A 15,380-nucleotide genomic window follows, 5' to 3' on the forward strand; every position below is an offset into this window, starting at 1 on the left:
TCTACAGCTTACTGGGGTATTCTTCTACTTCTCCACCACCGGTACATGTACAAATAGTTTTGTCTATAATTAAGGGACCCCGCCAGATCTCTCGACCAGAGGCCCTCCTCGAGCTCAAATCCAAGGTCTTTCTTTACTCTGACCCGTTCTATTCTATGCTATCTGAGATGATCCTACGTGCAGCTCTGCTCTGTTCCGCTATGCTATCGTGCCGTGTAGAGCATTTATACATGATTCTTCTAGTGTACGTGACGCTCTGCTCTGCTTTGCTCCGCTCCGCTATGCTACGCTATCATGTCGTGTGATCTGTCCAAGACTTCTACACAACCTCCACACGCACCCTGACATCCCTCGCCCTCCGCCGCGTCTGGCCCGGACCAGAGGCAGGAACGGGCGCGGGAGCGGGAGCGGGACCATCCACATCCAAAAAATCCCCCCAAGGCCTCATCCCATCCAAGATGAGCGTCTCGCGCTTCTTGAACCGGTGGCCCTCGCGGACGACGAACGTGGGCGTAGGAGCCTGGGCATCTGCTCCCTCGTCCTCATTCACGCCGACATCGCCTCCGCGCAAAGGAAGTGGGGGATTCTCAGTCGTCTTCTGCTCCTCCCGCTCCTCTTCGTCCGAATCATCCGACTGATCGACGTCCCAATCACCCCACCCGTCCCATGATTCCTTGCCCCATGTCCCGACCCCCGTGTTCCTCGTGCTGTGGATGGGTTCGATGGGGTCGTATTCGTGCGATTCGTACACGAGCGCGAACCGCAGCGCGGGGAGGCCAAAGTGTCGGGCGACCAGCGATTTGAGGCGGAAGACGGAGATCGTGGTGGGGAGGAGGCGGCGGAGTGGCTGCCGCGGAGACGGTGTTGCGCCAGCGGAGCTGCCGGGGTCGGTGGTGGTGGGAGGTGAGGCTGAGGGTGGGATGTAAAAGTATGCGTCGACGAGGCGGGCGCCGAGCGTGCCGGGGGCGTAGTCAGTGTAGTTCTTGTGGGACTCCGGTCCATCGGCGGGCAGCGGAGAGGTCGGAGGGGCCGAAGATCGGGCGGTCTGGGTGTATATCTGAAGGAGATCATCGCGGTCGTACTTTGCGCACAAGGTCGAGTAGAGAGGGTGTCTCTGACGGGCTCGGGAGAGGTTGTGGGTCGTGGTACCCATACCGGTACCGGTGGCACCGGGGGCTTGATCGCTGCCCGCCAGGATGGTCTTGATTTCTCGCTCCGCGACAGAGAGGTAGTAGATCTCGCCTTCTTCGCGGTCGCGGGGCATGATGGTGGTGTAATTCAATGACTTTAGGCCCGGTATGCGTGCGAGAGTCAAGTAGTAGGACGTCGAGTCTGAGGTGGAAGTACCTGGGGCTTGTGAGCGTCGGTCGTCTCCTCCCTCATCTTGGACGTTACCCGGCTCGTACAGGCGGTTCCGTGAGATGCGGAGAGACGTGAGATTTGGAAAGAGGATAGGGAGGCGGTCGATAAATGAATATTCCTGGATTCGGTTGCCTGCTAGGTTCAAGGTCTCCAGCGTCGGGAAAGACGCCGACGAGTCCAGGCCGAGAGCGGAGACGGCGTTGCCTGGCAGCGAGAGCGACGTCAGGCTCGGGAACAGGCCAAACAACGTCGGCAGGAAGGCTAGACTTGTGAAATTGTTGTTGTCAAGGATGACACTCGTGACGGACGGGCATCGGCGCCAGTCACCGTCATCGTCAACGCCAGCGCTGTCGTCAAAGTCAAGCGATGCGAGTTCGTTGAGCGACAGGGCCAAAGTCCTTAGAGACTCAAAGTTGCAATGTCTCGCGAAGAACAGGATCTCGATGATCTGGTCCGGCGTGAGCAGGTTCTCGTTGAGGTGCAGCTCGTCGATGTTCCGCAAGGGATGCTCTCTCGGAACTCTCGCCCTGAACTCCCGTAGCCGCAGACCGCCTGCTTTCAGGATTTTCAGCTTGGGTAGAGGCGCGCACATGTCCAGCACATCCTGCCACGTCTCGATGACGTTCCAGCCCAAGTCCAACTCCGTGATGTTCGGGCACGTCTGAGCAAGGTCTTGCTGGGCCTGGCGGATGTCTTCTTGTGAGGCGCCACGCGGAGCGATGCCTGAGACGACCAGCTCGTCGACAAGCACGATCTTCAAGTCCGCGAGAACGGACAGCTGTTGCTGGATGCGGTCGAAGCCGACTTCTTCGACGACCTTGCCGGAAATTTCAATCGCGTCGTTCACATCGTTACGACCCGGGACGCTACTCGGAGCGTATTTGAATTTGATCGCCTCTAGGAGGGTTCTCTCCGGGTCTGGCTTCCTTGACGGCCGCAGGAAGGACGCAGCAGTAGGTGAAGACGAAAGACACCGGAAGACACGCCTCCCTTGATGTTGCCCGTCGTGCTTCCCACGGGTAGGGTCGTCCCATTCCACGCCGAGCCACTCGCCCTTTGCGTTAGGGAGAGGACCAAAGTGGCGGACCGTGCAGAGGGCGCCGGCGTAGCTGCGTCGTTGACCATGATGGTATTCCCCAGTCGCCATTGCACACGATGTCGGCCTGGTACTGCACAGTGCAACCTAAATTGCAGACTGCGCCGATGGAGCAGTCGAGCGGTGGCATAAGTCACGATATGTAGACTGTCGCCGGTACATAAGACGAGTCCAGCCTTGTGTGTAAAGCTGGCAGATGATCAGCATCCACAATCTTCCCGCTCAGCCGCCGGGTCACAGTCCTGAAATATACTTGCAGCTACTCGAGTAACAGACACTTCGGTGGACAATATTGTATCTTCGACCTACATACCATGGCTTGCGAAGGTAAACTACCTTCCACCCTCTCCACGTCATGCTATCGTTTCTTACCAGCGGTACTGTTCGCATTCGGCGGCGTCTCATCCAAAAGACCATTCCCAGTACGGTATCCTATGTCCGCCGATGCTATGCTATGTGCACCACACTCGCCCATGATCAAAATACTTCCAAGTCCAATGCATCAAAATCCGCATCCATATACTCGAACATATCCGCGGGTCCGTGATCCTGAGAGTCCACATTCTCACTGTGCACGCGGTCAGTAGAGAGCTCGTTAAGCACGTCCCGCATGACTGGTCTGTTATCCAAGAACTTCTTGAGACCGTCGCCGCGACCGCCGACAAGAGCATTTCCTCGAATCACCTTGCCTGGCTGTCGCAGGACCCCTTGGACCTGATACTGTTTCTGCTTTTGTTTCTTCGCAGGACTGAGGTTTCCAGCAACGCTACCGTTGCCCAATGGGCCCAACGGTTGCTTTCTCTTCTTTGCTGGCGACGCTGACTTGGACATCGCCTGTGTCCCAGGACCTTCAGGGACGCTCCGCTGCGTGTGTGGATTTCCTTGAGTGAAGGCGGCCTCGAAGTAATGCATACCGCACACTCCACCTGGCAGTTCCAGAAGCCATCCTGCCTCAGTCATGATCTTCGTTAACCCTTGTAAAATGGGCACGCCACTGCCGGCCAGAGTACTTATACTTCCCAGAATCAACATCTTACTCCTTGCTCGTGTCACTGCCACGTTCACTCGTCGCCAATCCTTGAGAAGGTCACCCACATGGTTGTTGTCATTGCTTCGGACACAGCTCAGAATCACCACGTCCTTGTCTCGTCCCTGGTATTTATCGGCCGTGTGCATTTCAACCTCACCGGCGGCAACAGAACCGGCAAGAGACTTGACATCTGCCTTCAGGAGTGCGAGCTGAGACCGATAAAAGGTAATGACGCCGATCGAGCGGGGCGAAACGCCCGACTGGATCAATGTCGTGACGAGCTGCGCTGTCAGGATTGACTCAACTGCGTTGGTAATCCGGGCGCCTGCCGCTGTTTCGCGAGCGGTGCCACTTGGAGCGATTGTGTCGGTGTTGAGAAACAGACACCGAGAGGACGGAACCAATGCCCGCTGAAGCCAGCAACGGGCGTCCGCAACACAAATGGCTTGCGTGCTGTGGCTGGACTTGGGCCAGGACGATGCCGTGAAATGATGTGCTGCTAGCCCAGCTTCCAGATCGGGTATCAATAGCATTCGTTTCGCAACGGTCTCATTGCCGCACTTGATTCGACCCGAGTATACAAGCTCCTTGGACAGCAGCATGATGTCTTCGGCCATTCGGTACTGGTGTTCGAGACTGACGACACAGTCTGGTTGTGCCTCCGACAGTAATTTGAAGAGACTGATATCCAATCCACCATCCATGGCTTGTTTGTTCTGAACCAACGGGGGTAATTGATAGTGATCACCAACCAGGATGAAGGTCTTGGCCATCCTGATGGGACCGAGACAGACAGGCAACGTGATCTGGGAAGCCTCGTCCACAATACAATAGTCGAAGGTTCTGGCATTGAATATGCCATGGTTGACGCCCAAGCACGTAGTTGCCACAACTTTGCTTTCGTGCCAGGACGCATGCAGTTCCTCAACCGTGCGTTTGGGTATGCCAGAAATATCCGCAAATGAACGCACGTCCGGATGTACTTTGTTGACAGCTCCAATGCGCAGAATGGGGATCTTGTCGTCCTTGATTTTCAGCAAAATATTGTCCACGGCGGTATGCGTATAGGATGCCAACAGGACCGACTTGCCCTGGGAGACAAGAGCACGGATGATATGAGCAATGGTCGTGGTTTTGCCAGTTCCAGGCATACCGAGTACGAGGGCGTAGTCCTTGGCGCTCATCACCTTCTCGAGAGCCCTCTGTTGATCGATATTGAGGTTTTGTTGGGATGCAGGCCCAGAGAGCGTGTAGCCCGTTGACGTGATCTTGAGCTCCGGGGGCTTGTTTTCGATGATCAGCTGCCGAAGCTCGTGTGCTCGCCAGAGATCCTTCTCCATGATCCGCAGAAGATTGTTCCGAGCTGTCGCCATTCCATTCGCAAACTCATCCTTGTCAATGCGGTACAGGATAGGGTCTTCAGATTGCGAAGACGGAGAAGGTAGGCCCTGGCCAACACTATCCTGGGCGGAGAAGACTTGGTTGTGAACAGGGTCAAAGCCTTCCGTCTTGCGCTGCGCCCGTTGTAGCCGCCGGTCGACCATCACCACAACTCTGTTAGGTCGCACGTTCGTCACGAACCCTGCCGCAAAGTTGAAATGCCCTTTCTCATCGGAAATCACAATCGGTTCTCCAATGGTGATTTGTGACTCGGTAAAAGAGAAGCCTGGTCGGTGTTTCTGTTTGACAAAAGTGTATTCAAATCTGTTAATCTTTGAACTGGCAGGATTCTCGAATGCCGATCCTGGCTGGATCACCACTTCTGAAAAGCATCGTCCAACGGCCTCTCGCTCTGAGCCCAGCATTGTCCAGAGTTCTCGGCGGAATTTCATCGAGTCTCGCTCTTCCTTGGTGAGCAAATCGTCCCATTTCTTGAAGAAGGCCTGATGGGTAGGAGACAAATGGCCGACAACCTCAGTGAATCTGTCGCCCAGGCCGCTAGATTCGGCCGTGCCATCTTCACACAGCTTATGGTAGGTGAAGCACGCCGCTTTCGAATAGCAACTCTTGCACATATGCTGCTTCTTGATCATTGGTGGTAAAGCCAGCTTGTCGTGGACATAGCATGCCAGTTCGTTTCTCTCGATGATCATGTGACGGATTTCGTTCCTGATGCCTTCGACGCGGAACGTTTTATTGGTCTCCAGGTAGTACAGCATGCCGCAGGTGACGTTGATGTCGTATCTATCCGATAGTAGGAGTGTATAAAGTGCGGTCTGAACACGGTGCTGCTCAACATTGTCTCTCTTGCCAGTCTTGAGTTCGAACGGTACGAGAAGGGTTCGAGGCTTTTCATCGTTTAGCAGCTTCATTTGCGCTTGCACCGTGGCATCGATGTTGCCCTTCAGTCCGTACATCGGCGACCAGATATGTTCTTCAAGTTCCAGCAACTTGTTGATGGTTGCTGGCACGAGGACGCCATGTCGATCGCGGATGACAGCATCTGCAGACAGAGTATCACCAACGAAAACACTTGCCCATCCCATCAGCTCGCTTTGCTTGCCCAGAAGATATTCTGTCGCGTCTGGGATGCGGACTCCAATTTCATACAACGACTCAATGTAAGAGAGCAGAACCTTGTCAATGATTTCTCGGAATGTTTGGCGGTCCCATTTGTTAAGCGTCAACGCGTGTCCGAAGACCTCATGGAGTATGTGGCCGTACACTTGAGGCTGACTAGCTGCATTGGTTGCTTTTACCCTGTCTTGGAGGACGGCGCGGCGCATACAAGTGAAGGAGTCGCCCACGACAGTCGACGAGATGAGGTGGTCCGGGTGAAGAATGATCATGTTGTCAGCATCGTCAACCACGCACCGGCCTGTACGATCGAATCGGCCGATGATGTGGACGTAGGAGCCCTTGGTACACCGCGTGTCATACCACGACTCCCGTAAGTGGATGTTGTAGAGCCTCTTTGTCCTCTCATCTTTGACCGAGAGCAGCTTCTCAGGCCGCGTACGGTCAGGCTTGGATTCGTACTGGTGGTCAAAGACATCAAGGATGAGATAGCGGTTGATAGCTCGATTATTGATTGACGTCTATGTATCCTATCAGCATGCATCTCATCAACCAAGTTCAATGCGTCGCGAAACATACATGATTTTTTGATCCAACAGGCGTCCTCCCCTTTTGTGTTGCATTCGCAATGTTTTCCCATAGTTCATCGTCATCATCGAAGGCGTCTTCAAACTCATCAAGTGTTTCAAGGTGCTTGGTTTCTATATCCGCCTGCGAAGTTGGCTGTGCAACAGCCGCCTGTTCTGCCACCGGTGCTTGCCGCTGAGAGTCATATTGTGCTGCAAGGTCGAGCATCTCGTTCATTAAGTCATCGTCATCGTCGTCATCAAACTCGTCAAAATCTGCTTGTGTCGAGATCTTTTGTGGTTGCCGCGGCATTGCTATCTCCGCCGGGATAGGCTGGTATGGATCTCGAGCGGTATTAGTGTGGACAATCTCAGCAGCAGCGTGAGACTGAGACGCTGGTCTCTGCCCAGAACCATCCCCAGCATGAGACACACCGCCATCGTCTTCATTATTCACCTGGGATTGGGCAAGTACCTGCTCGACACATGCGAGGGCGTCGGCATCGAACGGATCATCACTGAAATCTGTCGAGAAAGAAGCATCACGCGAAACACCGTGCTTCAGAGGCGACCTTTTCTGAGACGATTGGGTGGCGCCACGAGGACCACTAGAGTCGCCTCTTGTTCTGTTTGGTGGCCTTGTAGGTGAGACTAGCGCTTGCGAGCGCCTGTCAGGGAGAGGTGAAGAGCTCGAAGGGCTTTCCGGCGCATCGGTTTTCTTGGTCAGACTTTCCTGAATCTTCTCAAGCAGAAGTCCGACACGGGTGTTGTTGGGCAGATCGCGCCGCAGGATTTCCTTTCGAGAGGCGGCGAACAACTCCTTCGTTCGGCTGTTTTGCTCATCCATCCTCCTGCGCTTTGCTTTTGAGGTAGGCCATTCAACTCCGCAGCTGTGCGTCCTCCGCAGGCCACTGTCCCTATCCGTCGTACTGGGTGTCTGAGGGGAAGACGGCAGCAAATGAGGGTATGCGGGCAAGGTAGGTTCCTTGGTATCCTTTTTCAACCCATTGGCAGTAGTGTAACGATTCCAAAGATCCTGCGTCGGGTCGTTGTTCGGTGTGCGCAGGGATTTGTTCAATGTGTCTAGATTCATGGCATCCTTGTGCGCAGAGAGTTGCTGCGACGAAGCGGGCGAAGAACTGTGAGCGCGTTTCCTGCTTCTTTGAGTGGCGTCGGCAGCTTCCAGTGAATTTGAACTTGCTGGGTTTGTTTGCCAGAGAACGTGGTCGATGGGGGTGGCGAGTGGAGGGGCACAATTGTAGGCGTCTTCAGTGTTTGCGATCAGGTCTTCGATGGGTATTCGGACTGTGGGTGTCTGCGGTAACCTGGTTTCTGAAAGCCCATTCTGCTCGGTGCAACCGGTGCGATCTCGTTCTAGACTGTTTAGGGCGCCCTCAGCAGTCTGGTTTTCCTTGTCTTCGGCTGCACACTGCCTTCCATTAGATGCGGACGTCCTGGGCTTCTTCCTGGATTGTGACGTGACACCCAGCGGGGCCGATGGCATGATGATAACGACGGTCAAGATATGGATATCATCGCCTGAGATTTGACGGCACCCAAAAGACTGCAGTGAGCGAGGGTAAGGTAGCAGAATCGCGGTTGCACATGCGCAGACGCGTCGAGAGACAAGACCGCGTCGACTGTTACCATTACACGAGTCACGTGAACAACTCCCACCAGCTCACGTGCTTGACTGCGCGGTGACGTCATGCTTCGCTCGCACCACCGGCACCACCAACGACACGAGCACCGCCTCCAGCTTCAGGGGCCCAGCCCATGCACGCTCAGCCGCTTCACCGTCCCGAGGCTGGCGCTCGATCTCTTGGTTGCTGTTGTGCTTGTAGTCGTCCAGGTCGCTCTGGAACGGAGACGCCGAGTCCGAGACCCGCCAGTCAGCTCAGGCAACGACAAGCCAGGCAGTCATGACTAGGCTGTTCACGTCTCGAGTCCACGAGTCTTCCGCTAAATCACTGTCGCCGCGACTACGACGCCATATCCTTCATGTAAGCATATGACAGACCGTTATGTGTAGCCTGCATCTCCTTAATGAGGCGCATACGGTAAATCCAAACAAGACATACAACAGCAAAGTCTCGAGATCGACGAAATGGCTTCCTCGGCGCCTCAATCTCCCGCTCACCGAGATGGCAGTTCTTACTTCGAATCCACCCCAGGTCAGCACCCATCTCCTTCTAAGCTTCTGCGGCTTCACCACCTCTTCATGGATCGAGCAGCATCGCTGCCGCCTCGGAGGCTCTCGTCGCCAGCCAAAAAGACGCCGCAAATCAGACCTCGGCTTACCCAATACTACACGCTGGATCACGCTGTCTCGCTTTTCAAGTCATCCAGAAATATCATCGTCTTGACTGGTGCGGGTATTTCGACTTCTCTGGGCGTGCCCGACTTTCGTAGCGCGAACGGCGTGTACAACCTCCTAGTGGACTCGGTATACGATGATCCACAAGAACTCTTCCACATCGAGAACTTCAAGGCCGACCCGGAAGAATTCTTCAAGCAGGCCGCAAAGGTGTTCCCCAAGATGCAGGGGCTCGTGGCGCCAAATGGCGGCACTGCTCCTCCGTCGGTGCCGAAATTCAGTCCGACGCACGCTTTCATTGCCATGCTACAAGCCAAGGGCAAGTTATTGACGAATTACACTCAAAACATCGATGGCCTCGAGGTCGCCGCTGGTGTGTCGCAATCCAAACTGATCCAGTGCCACGGGACACTGGGAACAGCCACATGCATGAGCTGCGGCAAGAGAGTCACAGCACGGAAGTACATGCCTGTGGTCCAAGCGGGAGGTGTGCCCTACTGCAAATGCTCGCTCCAAGACGGCGGACCGAAATCCCGGAACACCAAGCAGCGCGGGCGGACGGGCAGAAAGAAGCGGAAACGAGACGAATACGAAGACAGCGACTCCGAAGAGTCCAACGGAAGGGCTAGTAGTTTCCCTAAAGGTCTGCTCAAACCCGACATGACGTTCTTCGGCGAAGAAATTGCAGACTCTTACGCTCCTCGTCTAAAGCTGGACAAAAGTAAGGTAGACTTGCTCGTTATCATCGGCACGTCGCTCAAAGTCGAACCCGTCAACGAAATGCTCCTCAACATCCCCCCCACGGTCCCTCAAATCTGGATCAGCAAGGACCGATGCCAACGAGAGGGTGTCAAGGTGGACATTGAATTGCTAGGCGAGTGCGACTTGATCCTCGAGGAGATTGCACGGCGCGCAGGCTGGGAGGACGCACTTAGCGAAAGACTATGGACAGGCGGCAAGGCATCCGAATCGGATTCGAAATCGAAACCATCCCAAGGAAAGTCGCCAGATCGAAGCCACGAGACGACTCGACCCAAGCGGGATGATGATAGCACCTCTCCAATGAATGTGAAGCCCGAGCGGCCTTTGCAAATCCGACAGAAATCAAACGAGTCCGCCAGCCTGACCATGAAAGCGTCATCTGGTACTGTCATCAAAGTGGGCGGTGAAGCGATTTCGCCAACAGCTGGAGCGGGAAACGCACCCAACTCGGACGGCCAGCTGGCAGAAAACCGGCCGAATCCAACCGGCCAGGTGGTAGAAGTGCCACTCCACAGCCCAGCTGAAATCAAGTCTGAGAAAGGGTCCACGTCTGTTAAGATTGATCCGTCGGGGAAAAATCGACTCATTGACAAGAAGAAAGAAGACAAGAGATCACCCAGCCTGAAGCAGCAACCGAAAGCTTCTTGTTCACCACCGAAGGTCGGCGTCGAGCTCGAGGAAGGCACGCGAAATCGGTGGTATGTCAGACGGGCAAAGTGACTAAGACGAAGCAGGCCTTTTGTTTCACTCAGGTCGTATATTCGTGGTTACCTTATGGTGATGGGCAAAGTGAGATGAAGCAGGCAGGCCTTTGTTTCACCGCGGCGAATACCAAGTTTTCGAGGTCATGCTCATGGGGTGTAGATACGGCTGTACAGAGTATAAAAGGGGTAATGTTCTTGGCTACAGGCAATTGGAGTTGGACGAAGCATTGGCATCGGGCATTGGTATTGGCATAACAGTGGGGTTTGTGTGGCGTGCTTGGAGGGACAGCAATGGCCACGGACAGTATTGTGCGACGTATGCATGGTTCAATACTTGACTTGGAAAGACGAGCATTGCTGGGGCCTCTCTAATCCTGAGAATCTATCTCTTAAGGTTTTCTGTTCCGAATTAGAAGAGTCCACGGGCATTTTCGCTTCGAACAGGCAAGACGATCGCTCCGCTGATGTGTATGTATGTGCAGCCTAGTCCCTTTACCTCCGTCACTCCTGAGAACGAAATCCCCGAACCCACATGTCCAAGGTATGCCGTTCTGCTGGCCCTCAGCATGGCCTGAGGGCGTCTGAAACCGATCCCCTTCGGTGCAGCGAACACGCGAGATGCTGGCAGAAGAAGATGCGACCGTCTGAACCACTGTCCAGCGAGACCTGAAGTGAGCATCGTTCCCACTGCAGGCGTCTCCAGCACCCTTTGACAATGGTCCCAGCCAGACGAGGAAGGGAGACAAGCAAGATCTGGTGTCGTCAGTATTCTCGTCTAGATCTCCCTTCTCTAACCGATCGGCTGGGCGCCCATCTTTCTGAACCAATCCATGACGCCGGTGTAGACGACCAGTAGGACGCCACCGCCCGGGCCCAGTCTCAACACCTTGGGCACGAAGCCCTTGTACAGCGCACCGAAACCCTCCTCCTTCATGATGGTGCCCAACCCGGGCCACGCCCAGTTATACTTGGGCACCTGGCCGTTGATCTTTGGTGAATTCTGGATCCGCGATTTGACGACATCCATGGGCGTGTTGAGGATCGTGCCCACGGTGCCTCCAATGGAGCCGGAGATGAAATCGTTCATCATGGCCTTCGTGCGCTGCGACTTGTCGACCTTGGGCATCAGCGACTTGACCTGGAAAATACACCCGAAGTAGCCCGCATTCCACAAGATGTGCCTCCACAGTGTGGACTCCAGGCCGTTGTACATGGCCAGAGGGCCCTCGGCCTTGACGGTCTTGACCACTACGTCCACAATGCCGTTATATTTGGCCGCGCTCGCGGGATCCTGCAATCTGATCTTGACGAGCTCGAAGGGGACCACGACGAACGCCTCGGTCGCACCAGCGGTCGCGCCGGTCAAAATCGCCAGCGGCTGCGTCTGTTTCTGCGCGCCGAAGAGGTTGCGGTAGAAGACGCCCCACGAGTCGTTGGCCGCGAACTTGGTCGCTCGTTTGGGCGCCTCCATCATGATAGGGGCGGCGATGCCACGGTATAGGCGCGAGGGGCCTTCGTTCTTGACAATCTTGCGCAGGCAGTCGGCCATGCCAGTGTAGTAGTCTTGGCCGGGGATCGGGACCTTGCCCTGGAGCTGGCTGCAGGAAGAAACAGGTTAGCCAAGTTAAGGGTGTCAGGAGCGCGGCATGAAGAGCGTCTGTGGAAGCGTACACTCTTGTCTTAACGACGTCCAGTGGATACCTAGAGAAGCGTACGTCAGTATCCAGCACGTAGCTTGTGTCTCGCGCCCGTCTTGCATTGCATCTTTGCTGCACAAGTTTGTGTCCGCGCGCCGGACGGCAGCAACTCACATGATGAGAATCTACATTGTTGGTGCGTCAGCCAGACTTCATCCTCAGCAAGGGGCCTGCTCTTAGACGTACCTCTGACACACCAGCGATTGCCCCAGCGGCGATCTGGTAGCCGAAGCCTAAAGGCTTTTCTGTGGTCATCTTGTCTCTTGAAGTGTCGTGTGCTTTATCCGTTGTTTGCAAGACTACGCCAGCACTGACCAAGGGCGCGGAAGGTGAGTGCAAAGGAGCTCGAAGTGCCGCGGGCAACGCAGAGGGCGAGACCTGATGAGGGAGGAAGGTATGTCCGACGGATTGAAGCAACCACACGATACGAATACCCGATGTCTACCTGTGTAGAAGCGCAATTGACTGGACGTCGGATAAGTGACGGAAATATTAAGTGTAGGTCAGCCCTTTCCGACCACTCTGCGAAATTTGGGATCTGCTGGGTTGGAGACGCGGGAAGATCCAGGGGCAACCCCAGCGACCCCAATGCTTGGAGTGCAACTGTGGTGAATGCCCCGGTGCCAATGCCGCCCTCGGATAAGGGACATGGGCGTGCGACTGGGTCACGGGCGATCCGATGTGCCAGCGATGAATTGCATCTACACCGAGATTCGAGTTTGGGCTGTTTGCAAGGAGACTGGGCTAACCATTTGCATCCACAGAGATTGTGGAGGAGAGACGCTCAAGTAGATGAGAGTACCCCGTCCGCTCGCTCTTGGTCTTATTATCAATCCCCTCGGTGACTACCTGTATCTACCTACAATACATGTATGCCTGGACCGCCCCCAATCAAATTCCGCCGAGTGACAAAGGGAGTAGAAAGATCAGAACGAGGGGGTATCAATCGCAAGGCTCAACTGAAACGACAGGACGACATATCTCACGCCGCAACCACCAGACGCCTCATTTCCCGCTCCGTAAAGTGATGGTGAAGAACGAAGGGCATACGCGAAAGCCTTTGATAAAAGGCTCGTGGGTGTTGAAGATCCTTAGCCCACTTTGGGGTCCCTTTGTTGTAATGCAGATGCTAAGCAAGGTCTGTGATCCTTGCAATGAAAAGGGAGCTGGACGGATGAGCCGTGCTGTCTCCCTGGTTGTCATGCACTGGGTTCTTGGATAACATTCCGACGGAGATGACAAATGACGTTGGTGCTCATCAGTTCAGTTCCATGAACTCGTCTTCTTCTTTGAAGCTGATGCCCGGATGTCCAGCGCTGTTCCAAAACTGTGGTTGTCCAGGTCCACCACTGCCACTGTTGGTGCCACTGCCGCCGCTGTGGAACCCGGGACTGAGTTCGAAGTTACTCTGAGGACTGAGGCTGGGGTTGTTGTGACCTTGAATCCGCTCACCAGCAAGATTAGTGTGCCGCGGGACTCGCAGGCCGGTGCCATCAGTTCTTGTGTAAGAGAACGTGCTGGGGTCATTCTTCTCCATGGCTTCTAAGACTTCCGACCGCATGCGTCTCTCATCGTCCGTCACTTGGAAGGGCCACTGACCACCAAGCGACTGAATGTACTGAACAAGCTCATCCTCTTGTTGGTACTTTTGATGGAGCGCCCACATCAAATCCCTGGTCCATGAGACTGCGCCATTTAGAATGTCACCCTTGTTAGGGCCTTTCTCCTTCTCCTCGATTGGGAGCCCAATTGTGATATTGCCAGCACTACTGGCAGCACGACGGCCGGCGGCACCTACGAGCAACGACGTAGCGGTGTTGTTGGCATTGGGTGGACTCATGCTTGTGGCACCCACAGTGGGCGACATCGGTCCATTGCTTTGCAATTGCTTCTTGACCTTGTCGTCATCCAGACGATGCTGTGGGACCAAGTGTGAAAGATCTTGGATCCGTTCGTTGATATTGTCTCGCCGTCTGCGCTCTACGGCATTGTGAGAGGCCCGTCTTCTTCGCTTCTTCGCCTCTGCGGTCTCTGCATTGCTGGTACTGAAGCCATGTTCAACCTTGGCCGGTAGCGAGGCGTGGTGGCTAGGCCCAAGTGTTTCGGAGATACCGGCATGTTGAATGCCGTTTCCAGGTGACGAGAGAGGAGAATCAATGTATGACTGCAAACTTCCAGGTGTACTGTCGTACTGTCCAGACATAGTTTTGGCATGGGGTGCTCTGATGGGACGACCGTTCGCAAGATGTCCCGATTCCGGTGTCCCAATCTGAAGGCCTGCAATCCCAGCTGGTCGGGGACTTAGGGGAGATCGTTGGTCTGATGATTTGCGAATCGAGTTGATGCTTGGGCGCTTGTGCTGAGGCCCCTGACGAGAAGGCATGTGCTGTGGCAACGAGCCCATGGGTCGAAACTGGCTGTAGTCGAAGCCATTGAGGAATGGGCTCTGAATGGGAGCGTTGTCGGGTGTACTTGAATAAATATTGTGCATCTGGTTTTGAGAGTTGATTTGGGCGCCGCCGGCACCCTTGTTGTTGTTGTTGCTGGGTTGGTTAAGGGTGGTGAAGTCATTGAACATGCCATCACCATCGTTGTTGGAAAAGCCCAGAGAATCCAGCAATTCATCCTCGCCGTAGCCAGAGTTTCCCACGCTGAAACTGGAGGACATATTGTTTCCGCCGTAGTTGTACGGCACGCTCCCAAAATTGGTGAGGTCGTTGGGGTCTACGCCTGAGCTTGTGTGCTGATTGGTGAATTGGTTACCGTAGCCTTGAGACATGCCAAAATTTGACGATGATCTGAAATGGTTTGGGTTGTTGCCGAACTCGTCGGGTTCGCTCTTGATATAAGGCATCCCAGCAGAAGAGTGTGTCATAATCCCACAAGAAAGGAATCCCAGAGGTTTGAAGGAAGTTTCAGCGGAAATAAATTCGAGTTCTTAGCTCGCGCTGTCGATCGGGTATCACTCAGCGAACAGGTCAGATTAAGCGGCGATAGCCATCGGAACTGCTGATTCGGTGATGCGCTTGTGAGTGAAGGGGACGCTCGGCTAGCGAGGGTAATCCGATTCCGTGAATCTGCGAGTGAATGGACCGTCTTGAAGTGACGAACAAGTCAAGCGATGAATTTACCGCTAGGGCGTCGCCAGTTGAGAGCTGCAATGCTGACGGCAATATGCGCTGTCAGCGAACACACGCAGTCGCCGGCCTTATCCCGTGACAAGCAATGTCTTGCAAGGTAGGCGTTTGTGCTGTCCGACTCGAAACGGCTGTCCCAATTTGAGCGGCTGCAGATTGATCTCCCGCTCCGTGCGTATCTGGGGTGGTGTC

General features: G+C 54.8%; 5 protein-coding genes across 5 annotated transcripts; 1 reads left to right on the forward strand and 4 right to left on the reverse strand.

Annotated features, from left to right (window-relative positions):
• Positions 1-319: 319 nt before the first annotated feature.
• On the reverse strand, positions 320-2,509 carry A1O7_06266 (uncharacterized protein; the record flags this gene model as incomplete). Its single annotated transcript, XM_007760269.1, has 1 exon — positions 320-2,509. The coding sequence occupies one exon, from the start codon at positions 2,507-2,509 to the stop codon at positions 320-322; it is 2,190 nt and encodes a 729-aa protein (XP_007758459.1).
• A 426-nt stretch (positions 2,510-2,935) lies between these two features.
• A1O7_06267 (DNA replication ATP-dependent helicase Dna2) lies at positions 2,936-8,075 on the reverse strand (the record flags this gene model as incomplete). The annotated part of the gene is made up of 2 exons (XM_007760270.1): positions 2,936-6,526; positions 6,585-8,075. 2 exons carry the CDS (start codon positions 8,073-8,075, stop codon positions 2,936-2,938), a joined length of 5,082 nt encoding a protein of 1,693 aa, XP_007758460.1.
• A 603-nt stretch (positions 8,076-8,678) lies between these two features.
• Positions 8,679-10,370, forward strand: A1O7_06268 (uncharacterized protein; the record flags this gene model as incomplete). Its single annotated transcript, XM_007760271.1, has 1 exon — positions 8,679-10,370. One exon carries the CDS (start codon positions 8,679-8,681, stop codon positions 10,368-10,370), a length of 1,692 nt encoding a protein of 563 aa, XP_007758461.1.
• A 774-nt stretch (positions 10,371-11,144) lies between these two features.
• Positions 11,145-12,306, reverse strand: A1O7_06269 (uncharacterized protein; the record flags this gene model as incomplete). Its single annotated transcript, XM_007760272.1, has 4 exons — positions 11,145-11,952; positions 12,026-12,055; positions 12,166-12,176; positions 12,238-12,306. The coding sequence occupies 4 exons, from the start codon at positions 12,304-12,306 to the stop codon at positions 11,145-11,147; spliced, it is 918 nt and encodes a 305-aa protein (XP_007758462.1).
• A 1,003-nt stretch (positions 12,307-13,309) lies between these two features.
• Positions 13,310-14,926, reverse strand: A1O7_06270 (uncharacterized protein; the record flags this gene model as incomplete). The annotated part of the gene is made up of 1 exon (XM_007760273.1): positions 13,310-14,926. The coding sequence occupies one exon, from the start codon at positions 14,924-14,926 to the stop codon at positions 13,310-13,312; it is 1,617 nt and encodes a 538-aa protein (XP_007758463.1).
• Between the last annotated feature and the right edge of the window lie 454 nt (positions 14,927-15,380).

This window comes from Cladophialophora yegresii (assembly GCF_000585515.1).
Source record: "Cladophialophora yegresii CBS 114405 chromosome Unknown aczIN-supercont1.4, whole genome shotgun sequence".
In the NCBI taxonomy this organism is placed as follows: Eukaryota; Fungi; Ascomycota; class Eurotiomycetes; order Chaetothyriales; family Herpotrichiellaceae; genus Cladophialophora; species Cladophialophora yegresii.